General features: G+C 45.3%; 1 protein-coding gene across 3 annotated transcripts in view; it reads left to right on the top strand.

The window, feature by feature from the left end:
* The first annotated feature begins 9,457 nt into the window (after positions 1-9,457).
* Positions 9,458-21,392, top strand: part of abcc13 (ATP-binding cassette, sub-family C (CFTR/MRP), member 13) — a 13,984-nt gene continuing 2,049 nt past the window's right edge. The window contains exons 1-19 of one of the 3 annotated variants that reach the window (XM_029697382.1): positions 9,458-9,908; positions 10,373-10,434; positions 10,551-10,865; positions 11,107-11,284; positions 11,434-11,688; positions 11,776-11,841; positions 12,041-12,178; positions 12,949-13,095; positions 13,220-13,280; positions 13,652-13,712; positions 14,498-14,558; positions 14,725-14,944; positions 15,020-15,174; positions 15,275-15,430; positions 16,377-16,387; positions 16,466-16,567; positions 16,656-16,878; positions 20,130-20,261; positions 20,367-20,692. In XM_029697382.1, the coding sequence (XP_029553242.1) occupies positions 9,870-9,908; positions 10,373-10,434; positions 10,551-10,865; positions 11,107-11,284; positions 11,434-11,688; positions 11,776-11,841; positions 12,041-12,178; positions 12,949-13,095; positions 13,220-13,280; positions 13,652-13,712; positions 14,498-14,558; positions 14,725-14,944; positions 15,020-15,174; positions 15,275-15,430; positions 16,377-16,387; positions 16,466-16,567; positions 16,656-16,878; positions 20,130-20,261; positions 20,367-20,692 (2,708 nt within the window). In that variant the 5' untranslated portion in view covers positions 9,458-9,869. Of the gene's footprint in view, positions 9,909-10,372; positions 10,435-10,550; positions 10,866-11,106; positions 11,285-11,433; positions 11,689-11,775; positions 11,842-12,040; positions 12,179-12,948; positions 13,096-13,219; positions 13,281-13,651; positions 13,713-14,497; positions 14,559-14,724; positions 14,945-15,019; positions 15,175-15,274; positions 15,431-16,376; positions 16,568-16,655; positions 16,879-20,129; positions 20,262-20,366; positions 20,693-21,392 lie in introns of all 3 variants that reach the window. The other 2 variants (XM_029697383.1, XM_029697381.1) reach the window with 2 other exon arrangements.

Genomic DNA, 21,392 nt, shown 5'->3' with positions numbered 1-21,392 from the left:
CCATAGAAATAGAATGAATAGAACAGGCATCATTCAAGTCAATGATGGCATAATAGGTGGACTGGCAGCAAATACTGTGTGTGACTGTCATTGTCTCTCTTATATGATGAAACTGCTTTCAAACTCTTGAAACTGCTTTCAAACTCTTGTTTATTATCAACGTATATTTCTCTTGGATCCTAATTCTAGACACTATAACTCAGCTCGCCTCTACCATCAAATCACATTATCAGATCCTTATCATAGAGCAGGGGTTCCCTAACTTTTTTGGCCCACAACCCCATTTTGATATCGGAAAATTTTCTCGACCACAACCATGTGAAAACAATTATGTAATTAAAAGCCAATGTTCACTTTTTTATTTGGGGCTGTAGCAGTCGATTGAAAAACATTCTAACAGTATTTCTGATTGATTTCTCAACTCACCATCACATACTTTTAATGTCGGGTAATGACAGTCTTTTTCTTCTTTGAGGCTTATTGGCAGACTACACTCATAAGGTGTATTGCCGCCACCTACCGTACGGGGTAGTAAAAAATACCCCAAAAACGAAATTTGTTTTGGATGAACAAATTCATACTAATTACCAAAAACACTAACCAAATTCACGCTAATACCCTGAATTTAAAAAAAACTGTACTCCTTCAGCAGGATTGAAATGTCTAATCAGATCCCTACACAGGCTCGGGAACATGGGAGGGGGGAACCTCTCCACTCAGTACTCCTTGTAACATTTCGGCTGTAAAGTCCTAGAGATCCAGAAATCTATTTTCCGCCTTCACAATGACGTCTAGCTTCTTTGATTTTGTATTAGTTTGACTAGTGCAATTTCTCAATTGCACTATAAATGCAACGAAGTCCACCTTCTTCACTATTAGTGTGTCGGGATCCTTCTCCTGCATGGCATTCACTGCAGACTGTGGGACATCCACTACCATCTCCTCTCTACTCACTCCTTCAGCTATTTTCACTGCCTCCACATAGGAGACCTGTTGGATGGCCCTAATCCTAACTACTGCGACCTCCTTCATCCTTACATGGCAATCAGGGAATTCGGGTTTGTGATTCCCATCACAGTTACAACAACGTGCTTCATCTGACTCTTCAACTACGACATATTTATTCATTTGAAAAACCCTTGCCACGTGTTCAAACTTGTTACAATTGTATCACTGCAGCGGCTTCTGTACAAACTGTCTCACCACATATCTCACATACCCAAGTTTTACATAAGTTGGGAGAACCACTTCATCAAACGGCAGTAAAACCGATGGGCTTAGCTCCTTCTTTCCGATCTATCATTTGATTCAAGTGACGTGCGTCTACCACTCCTGGAATGTTATCCCTAAACCACACAGACTCTTTGTCCAACGAGGCACCAGAGATGACATCTTTAACCAGTGCTCTACTCTGAAAAGCATAGCTTTCCACATCATACGTCGCCATCTTGTAAAGCCACAGATCTTTCTCCTTTTCCGCTTTTGGCACACATGAAATCAACATCATACCGCTCCTGGTCACTCTGACCGATTCCACTTTACCCAATTCGTCCTTCACCATCTTCGAGACCGCAAACGAGTCACCCAAATAAACGTGAATTGTGAATCTCACTCCAACCATAAACTGCTTTTCATTTTCAACTTTACTCCACTCATCTTCACCATCATCCACTCATTCTCACCAACTGTACTCGCGCCAAGAGAATCGCACAATGCTTCCGACATTGTATCCCTCGTCTATGACCGTCAATAGCAAATTAGTTTGACATAATGTGTCTTATCTCACTACCACTAATGAGATGGGGGGCGTGGTGGACAGTGCGCACCTCATCTCTGCTGTCTCATACAAATTTCTTCTTCTTCTTCTATGGTATATTGGCAATCACACAACTGAATGAATCACAGAATTGAATTTGCTTGACACGCTGCTTCATTAGAACTCAGCATCCACTGCCGCCATCTTTCACACCCTTCCACTGCACCAACATTCAACCTGGATCGATATTTTGTTTTAATGCAGACGAGAGCACTGATGGTGCTTTCAAGACAACTGGGAACTCTGAAAAATACTAGGTCAAATCATGACATCAGGTCAGAAAGTCAGAGCACTGGAAAGAGGCCCGAGTTCTGGGAGTTGGAATTCCGTGTTGGATGACCGTTCAAAATGACTTTTCCCGGTCATAGCTCATTTTTTTCAGAGTTCCCAGTTGTCTTGAATAAACTGAAGTCGGAAGTCAGAGATTTCTGAGTTCCCAGTTCGAGTTCCGAGTTGTTTTGAACGCAGAAGTGTGTTATTCCCTTTGAGTCAGGAACCAAAACTCCTCCGTAGTGACATCTGTTTTTCGTCAATAAAGCCATGCAGCACATTGAACATCCCCTGAGCTGTTTAATGCTCGGGAATCGTGAGACGTCCTCGTGAATAGCATCCCCCCAACATGTATAGTGAACAAAAGTCAATGCATGGGCATCTCGGCCCTCACAGCTAACGTCCATTTGGAGAGCATAAGCTGGGGAGTTTTTGAGTCGTTCAGTCAGAGTTTACTTTTGATTGCTAGCATGAATTCTTCTATTAACAGTGTTATCTGACAAAGGTATTAATGCAAGTTTCTGTGCCTCTGCCTCCCAACACATTGTTTTCACCATATCAATTGCGGCCGGTAGACTATATCAAAGTCTCTGCAATAGTGTGTGGTTTCATAGCATAGCAGGCCTAGCCATTCACCGTGGGAATTATTCAATTGCAATGGTCAAGTGCTACTTTTTCCCATGATCTGGTTGATTTTCTTTCTTTTCAATTTCAATAATTTTCATTTAGATTTTTTACAATCAATTTGGAATACAAAAACGATATTATAATATATACATATATATATATATATATATATATATATATATATATATATATATATATATATATTTTTTTTTTGTATATACATATTTTGTTCTCAGTATTTGGGAAATTCTCCAGCAACCCCATTTTCATATCAGGTGACCCACATGGGGTCACAACCCCTAGTTTGGGAACCACTGTCATAGAGAGAGAAGTGAATCTTCAGGTGGATCTATTTCATAAGGAGCCTGCAGATAATGAACCTACAGGTCAAGTGCTCAACAGCATGTGCCATAATGGTCCAGACCTCTTGGCATATCAAAAGTTTTGTATGCTTTAGATACAAGTTGTTGTTTTTCGCGCAGCTTTTAAACAACATTGATTAACCTCATCTCAATTCTGAGAAACTGTTTACATAAAGTCCCATTTAGGCTATTCTTAACTGATTGTTGAAAATCGCACATGGGTAGGATTACTTAAATTGACAGTTATTTTCATTGGGCACTGACTGCATTTTGTCCATATGGTCATTTGGGAAATTCACAAAGAAGCAGAGACACTGCCCCCAAAAAATGTCTCTTGACCTCAAAGGAGATACCATGTTTTTTTATCCAAAAGACCACATTTTTATTTCAAGCATACATTATTCAGTTTATCTCTCTCCCCGCCCCCATCCCACAAGCATGCACAGCTGGCTGGCCACCGTCTCAATGGGTTGTCACTTGTTAACACAGCCACAACGTCATAACTATGGCTAAACCTACCCATTTATACAATTTATCTTCAAAAAATCTGATTTGAAAACTAAACCTTACCTTAACCCTAACCTTAACCATACTGCTAACATAATGCCTTAACAGAACTGCCAACTCCCACGCATTGACCATGAAACACACGCATTTGACCCTCTTCTCACGCTCACACGCCACACCTCTTATATCTGACGCATTGGAAATTACTGCTTTTATTTTTCTAATTAGTCCATTGCAAATAGTGCGTTAACTTTTGAACTGTGCTCCAAATCGTTTTGAAATCGAAATCGGAGCATCTGCGACAGCAATTTAACATCACGCACGAAACCTCTATTATTGTCCTGTCTTGCCACAGCACTGTGATTGGTGTAGTTATGTAAGGGATCAAGGAAATTGGATGCGCATTTTAAAGAAAGGCCCCTCAAGATTAGAGTGGAGCTGAATGGAGAGAGAGAGAGAGTTTATAAAACCGTAAAAAGAGCAGCACGGTAGCGCTGTTTTATGTACAATGTTGTCAACAAAATGAGGTTGCTGTTACTCCCGTCCCTATTGCAGAATGCAGCCTTTAGACAGCAAGTACTAAAGTCGATTTAATCCACGCTCGCATTAGTCCCCTCGTTTCGAGATTGTTTTTTAGGCTGTGACAATGAAAAGGCAGCAGACAGACCTACAGAATGTTTTAGCAGGGAGGTTTGGTAGGGTGACCTTATTTGTAACTATGGAAATAATTTTTTCAAACATATTGTGAACCCAAAAGTGCAAATTTGATTCTAGAAGGGGGACAATAAATATACAAATAATTTGGTTAGGTGTAGGGGAAGATTTATGTCATCTTGTCTTCAGGAGATTTTATTATCAATTTACTTTATTAAGTCTGATCAGTTCTCATTCTTAACAAAGGGCTAAAATAAAAGGTAATTATTGTGCTTGCCAGCAAGAACCCTACCGTTATTCCCCACACTTACAGTATTTTATTATTCCACTTCTCCCCAATTTACCCAGTGTCAGATATGCCTACTTGTGTCTTTGAAAATGAATTATATAAGGCTATGTAGTTTTGCAGCCATTCATGGACAGTTTTAAATAAGTCCTACAAATCAGCATTGGCAATTAAATGCTCCATGCCTAGAATATCATTTTTGACATTTAAGTACTGTGCCCATACTAGGCAGAGATGGTAGAGGGACTCACAACTCATAAACACATTATATTTTTCTATGTGGAGTAAGATGATGGCAAGGATCTTCAACTAGTAGGCATAAACCACAAGAGTATTGATATGTATTAGATTTTTCTTGAAGGTTGAGTGATTTTGAGAAATTAATTGTTATAACAAGAACATTTTCAAACACCCAGCACTTGGGAAACATAGATCAGGGTTGGCCAACCCTCCTGGAGAGCTAGCAGGATTTTCTTCCAGACTTATTTTAAAGAGATAGTTGATAAAAATGACCAAATACAGCATGTTTGTGTCCTTACCTTGAAAGAAGTCTATGGACAATGAGACCCACTGCCATCAGCCATTAATATTAGTATTTCCTGTGCAGAGCATTCCCACTGACCTTCCCACTGTTTCTCCCATTTGCCTGTCTGCCCATCCAATTTCATTACTGTCTGAATAAAGTGTCAAACTGAATTAGAGGATGATGCCTCTGGAATTTATACAGTGATTGAGTAGGTGAAGTTATTGTCACGCCTGCTCCCGCTCTTCCTCCCTCTGGCACTCGAGGGCGCCAGACTCCCCAACATTACGCACTCAAGCCACCTTCAGTACGCACACCTGCCTTTCCCCGTCACGCACATCAGCACTCATTGGACTCACGTGGACTCAATTACTTGTGTAATTTCCTTCCCTATATCTATCTGTTTCCTAGCTCTGTACCCTGCTTCGGGATTGATTGTCATAAGTCCGTGTTACCCGTGTTCTGACGCTGTTCCTGTCTTGTTCTATGTCTGTTCCCTATTAAATGTTTGACTCCCCGTACCTGCTTCTCCTGTTTGGCATCGTACCTTACAGAATCCCGAAGTCATCACACGAAGCATCAGGGTGTACTGGCGTTCCGGTTGGAGGTGACGTCGATTCTGGGTTGCCGCCGATGGAACCAGGGGTGCCTAGCTAGCTCGTTGGGCTTCCACACCCTAGCTGGCTCGAGAGGTTTCCTTGCCTCGGTTGGCTCGGAAGGCACCCATCCCACATCGGGCCTCAGCCGGACCGTCAGGTCCTGTTCGCCCAGCCGGCTCATCAGACTGTCACGTCTCCGTCGGATCATCGGGCTTCCACGTCACAGCGGGATCGACAGGCGTTCATGCCTCAGCCGGATCGTCAGGCTCCCATGCCTCAGCCAGCTCGCCAGACTCCCATGCTCCTGCCCCAGCCGGCTTGCTCGCCTCGGCCGGCTTGCCCAGGTGGGACGCTGGGTAGCGCCCCTAGAGGGGGGGGGGGTACTGTCACGCCTGCTCCCGCTCTTCCTCCCTCGGGCACTCGAGGGCGCCAGACTCCCCAACATTACGCACTCAAGCCACCTTCACTACGCACACCTGCCTTTCCCCATCACACACATTAGCGCTCATTGGACTCACGTGGACTCAATTACTTGTGTAATTTCCTTCCCTATATCTGTCTGTTTTCTAGCTCTGTTCCCTGCTTCGGGATTGATTGTCGTCTGTCCTTGTGTTTCCCAATTCTGACGCTGTTCCTGTCCTGTTGCATGTCCGTTCCAAATTAAATGTCAACTCCCCGTACCTGCTTCTCTTCTCCAGCGTCATTCCTTACAGTTATGGAGATTGTACTCCTATTAGAGAGACGGTGAGAGAGACACTTCCTCAGGATAGCAGCAGTCCTAATATGTCCATCAGATCCAGGGTAAGTATGAGTCGCAATCCCAACAGACCAGAGAGCTCGGGGGAGGTGAGAGTCCATGATGAGAACCACTTGATCCATAGTAATTTCTCTTCCATCCTTCCTCCACTTCTTTCTTTCCTGTAGACTTGGCAAGTAATTGCGAATGAACTGGGACCAAAAGTGATCGGAAAGGACTTGGCTATGCCTCCAGCGGCGTTTCTCTTTCATGTTACTGGAGTCATAGAAAACCTGAGGATGAGAAGAGTCATAGCATCCCATAAGTATGCGGCTCGGTGTGCCGGGATCTGGGTTTGCGACATCGGAGATGTACCCAAGAGGTTTTGCATTCAAGATTCCCTCCACTTTGGTAAGCACAGTGCGGAGCACGGTTTCAGTGACAGTCTGTTCCTTGAGTATAACCTTGAGAGCAGTCTTCACTGATTTCACCTCTCTTTCCCATGTTTCACCAATGTAAGGAGCGCTTGGCGGGTTGAACCGGAATGTTATCCTCTGTTCGGCCAACTGTTCCTTCAGGTGGGGGGCCATCACTTTGAAGGCCTCTCGCAGTTCTCTGTCTTCTCCAACAAGGTTCGTACCATTGTCCAAAAGAAGCTCGAAAGGCTTGCCTCGATGTGCTATGAAGCGTCTTAGAAACATCAGGAAGGCATCATCATCCAGGGTCTCCAGGAGGTCCAGGTGGGTGAAACGGCTGGTCATGCATTTGTAGATGATGCCCCATCTCTTTTTGTTGCGACGTCCGATTTTTACATTAAATGGTCCGAAACAATCCACTCCGGTAGAGTAGAAGGGTGGCTTGTACAGTCGCAGGAGGTAGGTCATCTTTGGTTCAGGTTTGGCGCACCATCTTTGGCATTGCAAACAGGTGTGCTGAAACTTCCGGATGGCTTCTCTTTCCCGCAGAATCCAGTATCTACGACGCAGTTCCACCAGAACCCTCTATGGGCCGGGATGGAGGAGAGTCTAGTCAAAATCTTGAATGAGTAGCTTGGTCAGCGGATGATGCGACTCCAAAAAAAAAAAAAAAAAAAAAGACGATGGGGTGGATAGCATTCATCTCCAGGTGCTCTGCTCTTCGCATTCTACCGCCAACTCTAGGGAGTCCCGAATCCTTTTCATACTCAGGAGACAAGGGACCCACATGACTGTTAGAAGGTATAGACTGGTTTGACATGATAGCGTCTTCAGGAAACTATTCCATCTGAGCCTGCTTGGTTCGCTACATCCATAAGGTTCTGAATCAATGTAACATGAGTTCCTATGAAAACCTTTAATCTACAAGATTCTGACTTGAGCCAATAAAGGACTGTGGTGGAATCGGCCCAGAGGATGACTTGTCCGATAGGCAGGGTGAGTTTCTCCTTGGAGGACACTGGCCAGCTGAGCCCCAGTGAGTGCAGCACTCAGCTCCAAGCGTGGCATCGACAGCTGCTTCTTTGGCGCAACGCAGAGATCGAGATGATGTGAAGTTCCGCCTCTTTCTCCTAGGTTGGCGTGGTGTGGTTGTGTCAGTGGGATAGACTCAAAGCTGTCACATAATTCATCAGATGGTGCTAGTGAGGGGCTCCTCTCCTCTGACTGAGTCATCTGGGTTCTGGCTGCATCAACACCTTCATCTCTTTCTTTAAGAAAAGATGTGACAAGCTTGGCTAGCTCTAACTCATTAGATACCTTCTGTAGATGCCGCTGCCTGTTCGGTTGTGTAGCTATTGCTCCTCGGGCCCGGTGAGCTTCCTCCTGTCAACGCTGAGCTTCTTCCTGTTGTCGCTGAGCTTCACTGGCTTCAGGCTGCTATGCGTCAACACTCTACGTCGACATTGTGATATTGCTCTAGCTGACATTGTAGGTCATTAAACTCCATGAGCTTCATTCCTTCCTCCACATAGCTGCTTGGAAGTCGGATAGATCTGGGAAGCAGCTCACCGATGAGCAGGCACTATATCTGGAGCTGGTAGCACTCCTCTCTGATTGGATGTCCACTCGACTACTCTTTCGTCCTAATGATGGAGGTGCCTGAGTTGTGGATAGGCGTTGTTCCTGGTGAGGAAGATATTCAACAGCATAATCACCCAGGTGAGCTGGGGGATATCTTTCTCTCTGTAAACGGGGCCGTACGGATGGGTCAGGTGCGTCCGTATGTGTTGGATCAATCTCTTCGGGTGGTTTACTCAATCCGACTCTGAAAGACCATGAATTAGAGGTTGATGACTCTGGAACTTATACACTGATTGAGTAGGTGAAGTTATGGAGTTTGTACTCTTATTAGAGAGACGGTGAGAGACACTTCTTCAGTTTAGGGTTCTTTAATGTTGATTGGAGATTAACAATGTTTGCGATTCTGTGCCATGTCACTCAGCTGTGATTATCCAATTAACTGTCAATTTATCCATACAAGATAGATGTGGCGAGCTGCACTTGGTAATGAACTAAACACTCTGCCAGCTTGTGATAGCTGTGATGTCATCACTGAGAAAATATGTTACAAAAAATGTAATCCACCAAAAATCTCAAAATAACAAAGTCGTCAAGTTTGAGTGTTAATTTAATGTTCAAAGCATTCTGAATAGACCTGGCCTGTGTTTTTGTCACCCTGGTCATAAGCCATGTCAAAATACATTGAATTCCAGGAAATTAGCTTTAAAACAGTAAAATGTTCTTGGGGGAGGACCCCCAGACCCCACCTGGGCAAAATCTCACTCCAAGCATTCTTCAAAGGTTGGCAGCCCTGCATTAAATTAAGCCCTTTTTGTGTGTGACAATTTTTACTTTGTGGCTGTGGAATCTGTCTTTGTGGCTGTGTTATCTAGTGGAAACCGTTTTTGTGAGCTCGGTCCTAACAGGCAGCCCAATTCTGATATTTTTTCCACTAATTAGTATTTTGACCAATCAGATCAGCACTGAAAAAATTCTGATGTAATTGGTAAAAAGACCAATTAGTGGAAAAAAAATGATCAGAATTAGGTTGCCTGAGTAAACGCAGCCCATGAACTCCGTCAGAATTTTGACAGCCATAAAACACGCCCCTAGCCGCGCACCTCCCGCAGGCCGTCAGCAGGATTCACAACACGCTTTACGCTCCTTCAACATCCATCAATTCATTCACTCAGTCATAGGCATGCAACGACAATGGGAACGGATATTTAAAAACCGACAAGGTAAACAACAAAGAAAAGGGATCACCAGGCGTAAATGGACAAATTGGGGTTTATATCGTGCTTGCAGGTTGTTTACTGTTATGAAATGGACCAGATCATAGCCTAATGTCGCGTGCTGCTGTCAGTCTGCTGCTGCTGCTGCTGTGGCCGCGTGCAGATGTGGACATACTAGGACATTAGGCCATTCACCCCGCGAGCTATTGTCCCCTCCATCCTCTTCCACTCCATCCCCTCGCTCGGGGCCAAACTGGCGTGTGCGTCCTTCCCCAGGTATGTCTCTCCGTCTCTCCAGCAGATGGGGCGGAAAACAGGTGAGTTCCATTTTTTTCTATTTTTATGTTCTTTCTTTTCTCGTTCTTTTGTTGTTTCTGTGGAGTTTATAGTGTCTGTTCGGAGTTTTCGCTACCGACGAGGGAGGCCATATACAAGTAGCCTAAGCTTTAAGTGGTCACAGGTTTAAAAGGATGGTTCATAAACATTTTTTTAAGTAAGTCTGACAGACTGTCCACAGCTGATCTCCGCAGAAATTAAACAATTTGTTAATTATGATATATTTTATGCATACAGCAATCAATAAAAGCAGAAGCTATAGCCTATAATAATACAATGTATTAAAGACTAATCATGTATTCCCTTTACCCAAAATGAAAGAAAACAAAAGAAGGGTAGTCTAATCCTATTTGCGCTGTTTGAGGGTTAACTGGTGAAAAGAACAGTAGGTCTATGTTAAAGTTGAATGAGTTTGCTACTCTCTGTTTTCCTCTCCTCCCGACAGAAGCCAACTCTGGAGAGAGATGTTTCCTTCCTCAGCCAGTTGTCCTACTGGTGGATTAACAGGTAACACTCAATATTAACATTTTCACATTAGATGCATCATTATCATTAAACATAATGTTACGTAACTGGCAGATTGTTTTGATTGATGATGTCCTTTGTGCTGTGGTTGCTGTCAGAGTCGTGTCAGCGGGCCATAGGAGGGGACTACAGCTGTCGGATCTGTGTTGCCTTGGCGATGAGGACTCAGCCCAGAGTTTATGCTCAGCCCTCCAGCAGCAGCAGCACCACAGGAGGACAGAGGGACGGAGTCATAGCCAGGAGTCAGGAGAGGAGGAGTCACTGGGTGGAAACACCTCCCACCCAGGTGTTCACCTGTCTGGCCCCGCCCTGCTGTGTCATCTGTATGGGTGGCTCCGCCCCTCACTGCTCCAGGTGACCCTGCTGAGAATGACCTCTGACCTACTGGCCCTCCTGCCCCCTCAGGCCCTCAGGTACACACACACAAACACACACACACACACACACAAACACACTCATTGACACACCCACGTACACATTTCCTGTGGCGTTATCTTCAAATCCATATTGTTCCCATATTGCTGAATGAATCTGTAAAAAATGTAATAAAGCATTTATAAAAGTGTAAGAGCACAGAATGTCTAGATTCAGCAAGAATAAACACAGGTGATTTATACCCTCTTCCTTACACCCACCGACTCACCTGTCCCCCAGGTGTGGCATTCTCTACTGTGAGAACCAGCCTGTCTTTGATTGGTCTGGACTTACCCATGCCCTGGCACTATTGGCTGCTGTAGTGTGCCACGCCCTGGTCCAGCAGGTGTGTGAGCGTCACAGCAGGATGACTGAGGTCAGAGTTCAGACAGCGCTGACTGGAGCCTTGTATAAACAGGTACAGAGACATCCACCTTTCTCTCTCTCAGTGAACATACATTCAAGAAAAGAAAATAACACTGTTAAATGCTTGCCCTCCTTGTCCTTACACCCTTCCCTTCACCTCCCCTGTCTTCCTCTCTCTTTCCTCTCCCTTCTCTACTGTAGGCCCTGTCCCGGTGCAGTATTCCTGGGTGTCTACCCTCCTCTGCCCCATCGTTAACCCCACTCCGGACTGACGTTGGACGTTTAGCAGAGCTCCCAGTCTCCCTGTCTGCCCTGTGGTCTTCCTGGGTGCAGGGGACAGTGTGTGTGTGTCTGCTGTGGAGAGAGCTGGGTCCCTCTTCTCTGGCGGGACTAGCTGTATTGTTACTGCTGGTACCGCTCACCTCTGCTGTACAACGCAGGGCAAGGCTATTACAGGTAACAGAGAGAGTGTGTTTGTTGGTGTGTGTGTGGCTGCGTGGCGCAGACCTGTGTATGTGTGTAACGATGTCTTTTCCCCCTCAGAGAAGCCAGGAGAGAGTGAGGGGAGAAAGACAGCAGCTCGTGCAGGAGATGCTGAACGGAATCAAAGTCTGTCTCTCACACTCTTTTTAAATTTCTTAGTAACCTCAACTCCTTGGCTCCTGTCTCTTCTTCTAAGTGATCTAATATCTGTTGTACTCAACTCTCTCTATTCCCACTTCCTCTCTATCTTCCCCCCTCTATCTTCCCCCCTCTATCTTCCCCCCTCTATCTTCCCCCCTCTATCTTCCCCCCTCTATCCTTCTAGACGGTGAAGTTGTTGGTCTTGGAGGCGTGGTTCCAGTGCAGAGTGGGCATTGCCAGAGAGAAGGAGCTGGAGACGCTGAGGATTCTGGGATTCCTGACGGCCTTCTCCCTATTGGACCGCGTCTGTGTGCCTTTCCTGGTAGGTGGCGGAGCTCCGTCTTTGACCGATGACCTCTCCTGACATCTCTCTCCATCAGAAATACCCTAACAGACAGGTGCAGTAGAGTTTGAAGGTCAGTGTTGGACTGGGACACCAGCTGAGACTCTGTCGACACTGTAGCTCTCCAGGACCAAGGCTGCCTAGTTCAGTCACTAAACAGTACAAAAGTGTCAATATCATCAACACTGATGAGAAAGTAGACCTACATAAGCCTTGTTAATGAATTGGGATTTGTGTTTAAAAAGCCCCCTACTTTAGTGTGTCCCATGGTCCCTCTGGCTAGAGAGAGAGGGTAGTTGCTTAGCCCTGTCCTAAGCTGATCACTAATACAGACTCAGCGTTGTGGACAGTCTGGGACATTGCGTGCGTTTCATTTTTCGGTCGTAATCTTCCTACCACCTCTCTGACCCAGAAGCTGATATGCAATCTGAGGGATCCAATCAGCATCCAATCACAGCTTTTTGTCCAGACTGGTGTCCGCCTACCTGAGCCCTGGAGAGACAAACCTAACACGCACATACAGCACTGGAAAGGATATTAGATGTTTCAATAATGTGTAGAGATCAACCCTAATCTGACCGGATCACAGATAAGGATCAGTGATTATTGATGAATGGATCTGGGATCGGATAGTTTGGTCTGTGATTGTTATTGTGGACTGATCGATACTGTAGATGAGGACTGATAGATGGTGATGGATGATTAACATGTACTCACACACACACTCCCCTTTCTCTGTGTCTCTACAGGTGTGTGTGTCCAGTTTGGGTGTGTATGTGCTGGTGGATGATGGTAACGTTCTGACAGCGTCTCAGGTGTTCACCTGTGTTTGTCTGTTCACACTGCTACGCTCACCTTTTAACCTATTGCCCTCCCTGGCACTGCACCTCACGCAGGTAACACACACACACACACACACACACACACACACACACACACACACACACACACACACACACACACACACACACACAGTAAAGACTTCTGCCTAACCCCGCCCTGTTTCTTTTTGATTGACAGACCTGGCACTCCCTCTGTCATCTGGACCACTTCCTCTTCTCACAGGAAGTCTCTCACACAGGTAACTAACTACAGGTATTTATTTTTTAACCTTTATTTAAGTAGGCAAGTCAGTTAAGAACAAATTCTTATTTACAATGACGGCCTACCCCAGCCAAACCCGGATGACGCTGGGCCAATTGTGGCTGCTCTATAGGACTCTCAATCACGGCCGATTGTGAAACAGCCCGGAATCGAAACAGGGTCTGTAGTGACGCCTCTAGCACTGAGATGCAGTTCCTGCGCCACTCGGGAGCACACCTGTGTAATGTGTAACACACACACTTACCTAGCATTAGCATGATACTGTACAAATCTGACCTGATCCAACCCTCTACCCTCTGTGTGTGTACCGGAATCCTTTTTCTAAATCTTTATGAATCTCTTTTTCAGAGAATGGCACTCTTTCAGAAAATGGGGTCAAGAAAAGCTGTCTCGAGGAGCACTCAGATCGGTGTGTGTGTGTGTGTGTGTGTGTTATTCTATTTATTAACTAGAAAGCATGTCCCCTGTCATCCCTAAGCTGTTGTATGTTATGTTATTACCTAACCTGCTTACACAATAATGAGAAGGCTTGGATTATGCACACACACACACACACACACACACACACACACACACACACACACACACATACACACAGACACACACACACACAGAGATGATTCAGTTTCTCTGGCCATGCGACATCGAGGGACTGACCGAGGCTCATCCCCAAACTAATCTCTGCCCTCTGATTGGACAAGGGTCTCTCATCTGTGCTGGTCTGATTGGTCAGATAGGGGTTGGGGTGGGTTTGTGCAGGGGAAAATTTGAGATTACGTCAGCAAGGTCGGGTTGAGGTAAGTACAAAGATGAGGGTGAGATGGGTTGAGGCTGTGTGAGAGAGTGGAAAGGGAGTGGAGGTGCGTGCAAAGGCTGAGATAGATGAGAGGTGGTGTGTGTGCACGTGCGCACGCGAGTCATGGCGTGTTTGAGGGGGTTAGAAAGGCTAAATTACAAAGCTTTCTAATCCACAACATTAACCCCCTCACAGAGATAAGAGCATTAGAGAGACAGAGCAGAGCCCTGACCTGGTCCTCCCCGTATTACTTCTCTCTCATCATATCTGATCTGTGGTCATGCATGCTGAGACATAGACATACACACATACATCTGTTCCTTCACTAACCCTTCCCCCACTCCATCTCTCTCTCTCACACACACACAAATACATAAAATGTCCCCTCTCATTAACAGGTGCAGTAGTGATACCTTGAGAGAGACAGAAGCAAACACTGTACCTCTGCCCAAACATGGTGTGAGTACACAGATCTAGGATCAACAGATCTAGAATCAATCTACACACAGAATACAATCAGAATCTGTCCCGAGGTCAGCTGTTATAACACAGTATTTTCCTCTTCTAATCCCAACAATGCAGTTTACAAAATGACAAAATAATCGTGTGTGTATTCTCCCTGCAGGTGAACGGTGTGTGTATTCGGCTGTACCTGCATGTGTGTGGCTGGGGCTGGGTGTTGCTGACTGTATTATCCCAGGTGTGTGTTTGTGTGGTGGGTGTGTGTCAGACCAGTCTGTTAGCCGTGTGGACCAGACAGGCTAAAGAACTACAGGGGCTGGAGGAGTGGAGAGAGCTACGAGACTCACGACTATCTGTCTACGCTGTACTCGGGCTGCTGCAAGGTGTGTGTGCGTGTGCGTGCGTGTGCGTGTGTGTGTGTGCGCCTACTGTCTAACTCGCAAGCGTGTGTGTTTCAGCTCTGTCCGTGTGCTGTGTAGCATTAGCAGTAACTGGTGGTTCTCTGAAGGCGTCTGCCAGTCTCCACTCTGAGCTGCTCTTTGCTCAGCTCCGCCTTCCTCTCAGATTCTACCAGATCACGCCCTCTTCTCTGGTCCTACGCAGCCTATCACAGGTGAGAGAGGATCTATAAGCAATGACATTATGGCCCTTATTTTTTATTAAAATGTATAGAAAATAGGTTAAAATGTATCTGTCTGTCTCTCTCTCTGTAGGAGATGTACGTGATTGACGAGCTAGTCCCCGCCCACCTCCTCTCCTGGCTCTCCTGTTGGCTGCAGGTGTTTGTGACAGTACTGCTGATTGGCTACATCTCCCCTCTCTTCATCCTGATAGTTCCGGTCCTGACTTACCTCTTCCTCACAATACAGGTACAGTATAGCATGTAATGATATGATATAAAATGTAATGGTATGCTTTAACATGTAACGGTATGGTATAACATGTTATGGTATGTAATGGTATGGTATAACATGTAATGATATAACATGTAATGGTATAACATGTAATGGTATAACATGTAATGGTATGGTATAACATGTAATGATATAACATGTAATGGTATAACATGTAACGGTATGGTATAACATGTAATGGTATGGTATAACATGTAATGGTATGGTATAACATGTAATGGTATGGTATGTAATGGTATGGTATAACATGTAATGATATAACATGTAATGGTATAACACGTAATGGTATAACATGTAATGGTATAGTATAAGATGTAATGGTATAACATGTAATGGTATGATATAAAATGTAATGGTATGGTATAACATGTAATGGTATAACATGTAATGGTATGGTGTAACATGTAATGGTATAACATGTAATGGTATAACATGTAATGGTATGGTATAACATGTAATGATATAACATGTAATGGTATAACATGTAATGGTATAACATGTAATGGTATGGTATAACATGTAATGATATAACATGCAATGGTATAACACGTAATGGTATGGTATAACATGTAATGGTATAGTATAAGATGTAATGGTATAGTATAAGATGTAATGGTATAACATGTAATGGTATAACATGTAATGGTATAACATGTAATGGTATAACATGTAATGTGTGTTTTTGATGCCTTTAGTCTGCCTATATGCTGTAAGTGCATTCCTGTCCACTAGATGGAGTAATCACATCACTGACTCACTGATCTGCTTTAGTTTCTGTAAGAAACACATGGAGACAGAGTTATGTTACTTGGCAAACTGCATTTTTCTCATATACTCGCCTTCTGTTCTTCCATTTCTCTCCTCCGTCTATCTATCCTCTCTCTCTCTTTCTCTCTCTCAGTCATACTACAGGTCAGTCTCGGGTCAGGTGAGGAGGATGGTTTCAAACTCTGCCTCCTCTCTCTCATCCCTCCTTTCTGAGTCACACAGGGATGAGGTCACCAGTGGTAGTCATGACGACCCCTTGACCCGTTGCTATGGTGCCCTCAACGAGCACCTGGTGTGTCGCTACAACTGCATTTTATTGGACAGGTTAGAGGACAGGACCCTTTACACAACTAGTACACACACACATTCACATAAATACTGTGTGTTAATAAAACGTTATCTCTCTCTCTAGGTGGGTATCAGTGTGGTTGGATGCCTTTGCAGGACTGGTTCTGTTCCTGGTCTCTGTGACTCTACTGGACTCTGAGGTAGACCCCAGTACTGTAGGACTGGTCCTGACTTACACCCTCAGCCTGAGAGAGGTTCTTCATCTCCTGGTCCAAGCCAGCTGTGGTTTAGAGAGCAGTGCTGGTGTCATCCAGAAGATGGACCAACACGCACACATGGAGAGAGAGGTAGGCTACAGTGTAGAGAGAGTGAGGTAGGCTACAGTGTAGAGAGAGTGAGGTAGGCTACAGTGTAGAGAGAGAGAGGTAGGCTACAGTGTAGCGAGAGTGAGGTAGGCTACAGTGTAGCGAGAGAGTGAGGTAGGCTACAGTGTAGCGAGAGAGTGAGGTAGGCTACAGTGTAGCGAGAGAGTGAGGTAGGCTACAGTGTAGCGAGAGAGTGAGGTAGGCTACAGTGTGGAGAGAGAGTGAGGTAGGCTACAGTGTAGCGAGAGAGTGAGGTAGGCTACAGTGTAGCGAGAGAGTGAGGTAGGCTACAGTGTAGCGAGAGAGTGAGGTAGGCTACAGTGTAGCGAGAGAGTGAGGTAGGCTACAGTGTAGCGAGAGAGTGAGGTAGGCTACAGTGTAGCGAGAGAGTGAGGTAGGCTACAGTGTAGCGAGGAGTGAGGTAGGCTACAGTGTAGCGAGAGTGAGGTAGGCTACAGTGTAGCGAGAGAGTGAGGTAGGCTACAGTGTAGCGAGAGAGTGAGGTAGGCTACAGTGTAGCGAGAGAGTGAGGTAGGCTACAGTGTAGCGAGAGAGTGAGGTAGGCTACAGTGTAGCGAGAGAGTGAGGTAGGCTACAGTGTAGCGAGAGAGTGAGGTAGGCTACAGTGTAGCGAGAGAGTGAGGTAGGCTACAGTGTAGCGAGAGAGTGAGGTAGGCTACAGTGTAGCGAGAGAGTGAGGTAGGCTACAGTGTAGCGAGAGAGTGAGGTAGGCTACAGTGTAGCGAGAGAGTGAGGTAGGCTACAGTGTAGCGAGAGAGTGAGGTAGGCTACAGTGTAGCGAGAGAGTGAGGTAGGCTACAGTGTCGAGAGAGAGAGAAAGAGGTAGGCTACAGAGTAGAGAGAGAGTGAGGTAGGCTACAGAGTAGAGAGAGAGTGAGGTAGGCTACAGTGTAGAGAGAGAGAGAGTGAGGTAGGCTACAGTGTAGAGAGAGAGAGAGTGAGGTAGGCTACAGAGTAGAGAGAGAGAGTGAGGTAGGCTACAGAGTAGAGAGAGAGAGAAAGAGGTAGGCTACAGAGTAGAGAGAGAGAGAAAGAGGTAAGCTACAGAGTAGAGAGAGAGAGAAAGAGGTAGGCTACAGAGTAGAGAGAGAGAGAGAGAAAGAGGTAGGCTTCAGAGTAGAGAGAGAGAAAGAGGTAGGCTACAGAGTAGAGAGAGAGTGAGGTAGGCTACAGAGTAGAGAGAGAGTGAGAGGTAGACTACAGAGTAAAGAGAGAGAGAGAGGTAGGCTACAGAGTAGAGAGAGAGAGAGAGAAATGTAGGTTACAGTTACTGTCACAGATACAGACAGCACTGTTATGGTATTAAACAGAGTAGAGAGAGGACACCGATACAGCACTGTTATGGTATTAAACAGAGTAGAGAGAGGACACAGATACAGCACTGTTATGGTATTAAACAGAGTAGAGAGAGGACACAGATACAGCACTGGTATGGTATTGAACAGAGTAGAGAGAGGACACAGATACAGCACTGTTATGGTATTAAACAGAGTAGAGAGAGGACACAGATACAGTACTGTTATGGTATTAAACAGAGTAGAGAGAGGACACAGATACAGCACTGTTATGGTATTAAACAGAGTAGAGAGAGGACACAGATACAGCACTGTTATGGTATTAAACAGAGTAGAGAGAGGACACAGATACAGCACTGGTATGGTATTAAACAGAGTAGAGAGAGGACACAGATACAGCACTGTTATGGTATTAAACAGAGTAGAGAGAGGACACAGATACAGCACTGGTATGGTATTAAACAGAGTAGAGAGAGGACACAGATACAGCACTGTTATGGTATTAAACAGAGTAGAGAGAGGACACAGATACAGCACTGTTATGGTATTAAACAGAGTAGAGAGAGGACACAGATACAGCACTGTTATGGTATTAAACAGAGTAGAGAGAGGACACAGATACAGCACTGGTATGGTATTGAACAGAGTAGAGAGAGGACACAGATACAGCACTGTTATTGTATTAAACAGAGTAGAGAGAGGACACAGATACAGATGTACAGTACCAGTCAAAAGTTTGGACACACCTACTCATTCAAAGGTTTTTCTTTATTTTTTACTATTTTCTACATTGTAGAATAATAGCGAAGACATCAAACTATGAAATAACACATATGGAATCATGTAGTAACCAAAAAAGTGTTAAACAAATCAAAATAGATTTTATATTCTTCAAAGTAGCCACACATTGCCATGATGACAGCTTTGCACACTCTTGGCATTCTCTCAACCAACTTCACCTGGAATGCTTTTCCAACAGTCTTGAAGGAGTTCCCACATATGCTGAGCACTTGTTGGCTGCTTTTCCTTCACTCTGCAGTTCAACTCATTCCAAACAATCTCAATTGGGTTGAGGTCGGGTGATTGTGGAGGCCAGGTCATCTGATGCAGCACTTCATCACTCTCTTTATTGGTCAAATAGCCCTTACACAGCCTGGAGGTGTGTTGGGTCATTGTCGTCTTGAAAAACAAATGATAGTCCCACTAAGCGCAAAACAGATGGGATGGCATATCACTGCAGAATGCTCTAATGAACATATCCTCTACCTGCAGCAGAGGTAACTCTGGGTCTTCCTTTCCTGTGGAGGTCCTCATGAGAGCCAGTGTCATCATAGCGCTTGATGGTTTTTCGACTGCACTTGAAGAAACTTTAAAAGTTCTTGACATTTTTAGCATTTACTGACCTTCATGTCTTAAAGTAATGATGAACTGTCGTTTCTCTTTGCTTATTTGAGCTGTTCTTGCCATACTTGGTCTTTTACCAAACAGGGCTATCTTCTGTATACCACCCCTACCTTGTCACAACACTGATTACCTGAAATGATTGGCTCAAATGCATTAAGAAGGAAATAAATTCCACAAGATAACTTTTAACAAGGCACAACTGTTAATTGAAATGCATTCCAGGTGACTACCTCATGAAGGTGGTTGAGAGAATGCCAAGAGTGTGCAAAGCTGTCATCAAGTCAAAGGGTGGCTACTTTGAAGAATCTCAAATATAAAATATATTTTGATTTGTTCAACACTTTTTTGGTTACTACATGATTCCATATGTGTTATTTCATAGTTTTGATGTCTTCACTATTATTCTACAATGTAGAAAATAGTACAAATAAAGAAAAACCCTTGAATGAATAGGTGTGTCCAAACTTTTGACTGGTACTGTATATCAGTCCCTCTGTTCTCTTCCTCTCTCAGCCCCCCTGGTCTGTGCCCTGTAGAGCACCCCCTAGCTGGCCAGAGGAGGGAGTGGTGGAGTTCAGGAGCTATGAGACAGAGCTTAACCCATCACCCGCTGAATTGTCTTTCTGCACCCGGACCAGAGAGAAGGTTTGTGTGTGTGGGCCTTGATTCTCTGTGTGTATTTGTGTGTACTTTGCTGTATGTGTGTGAATGTGTACATGTATATACTACTAGGTTTATGTTACTCTACAGGTTGGTGTGGTGAGCAGATCAGGAGCAGAGCTGGACGCCATAACCAGTTCTCTGTTCCGATTGGTGGAGGGCCGAAGGGGCGTGTTGATGATTGACGGGGTGGACATCTCTAGTGTGGGACTCCACGACCTTCGCAGCCGGTTGGCGGTCATAACTCGGGTTCCAACCCTGTTCTCCTGTTCACTGCGCTCCAACCTGGACCCCTGGGGTTGCCATGGGGATGCCCAGGTGTGGCAGGCACTGGAGAGGTGCCACCTGAAGGAAAGGGTCAGCTTGCTGCCAGGACAGCTCCTCTACCCACTACACTATGGAGGGGCCGGGCTCAGGTGGGTATCAGACAGCTGTATACAGGTACAGGTGTGAGAGAGACAGGTTAAGGTATGAGAGAGAGAGGTACAGGTGTGTGAGAGAGAGATAGGTACAGGTGTGTGAGAGAGAGACAGGTACAGGTGTATGAGAGAGAGAGATAGGTGCAGGTGTGTGAGAGAGGGAGACAGGTACAGGTGTGTGAGAGAGAGACAGGTACAGGTGTGTGAGAGAGAGAGACAGGTACAGGTGTGTGTGTGAGAGAGAGAGAGACGGGTACAGGTGTGTGTGAGAGAGACGGGTACAGGTGTGCGAGAGAGACGGGTACAGGTGTGTGAGAGAGAGACGGGTACAGGTGTGTGAGAGAGACAGGTACAGGTGTGTGAGAGAGACAGGTACAGGTGTGTGTGTGAGAGAGAGAGAGAGAGACGGGTACAGGTGTGTGTGAGAGAGACGGGTACAGGTGTGTGAGAGAGAGACGGGTACAGGTGTGTGTGTGAGAGAGACGGGTACAGGTGTGTGTGTGAGAGAGACGGGTACAGGTGTGTGAGAGAGAGACACGGGTACAGGTGTGTGAGAGAGAGACACGGGTACAGGTGTGTGAGAGAGAGAGACGGGTACAGGTGTGTGAGAGAGAGACGGGTACAGGTGTGTGTGTGTGTGAGAGAGACGGGTACAGGTGTGTGTGTGTGTGAGAGAGACGGGTACAGGTGTGTGTGT

Source organism: Salmo trutta, chromosome 2 (genome assembly GCF_901001165.1).
Source record: "Salmo trutta chromosome 2, fSalTru1.1, whole genome shotgun sequence".
In the NCBI taxonomy this organism is placed as follows: domain Eukaryota; kingdom Metazoa; phylum Chordata; class Actinopteri; order Salmoniformes; family Salmonidae; genus Salmo; species Salmo trutta.
Note: the sequence above shows the minus strand (reverse complement) of the source record. Positions and strands in the feature narration are given on the sequence as shown.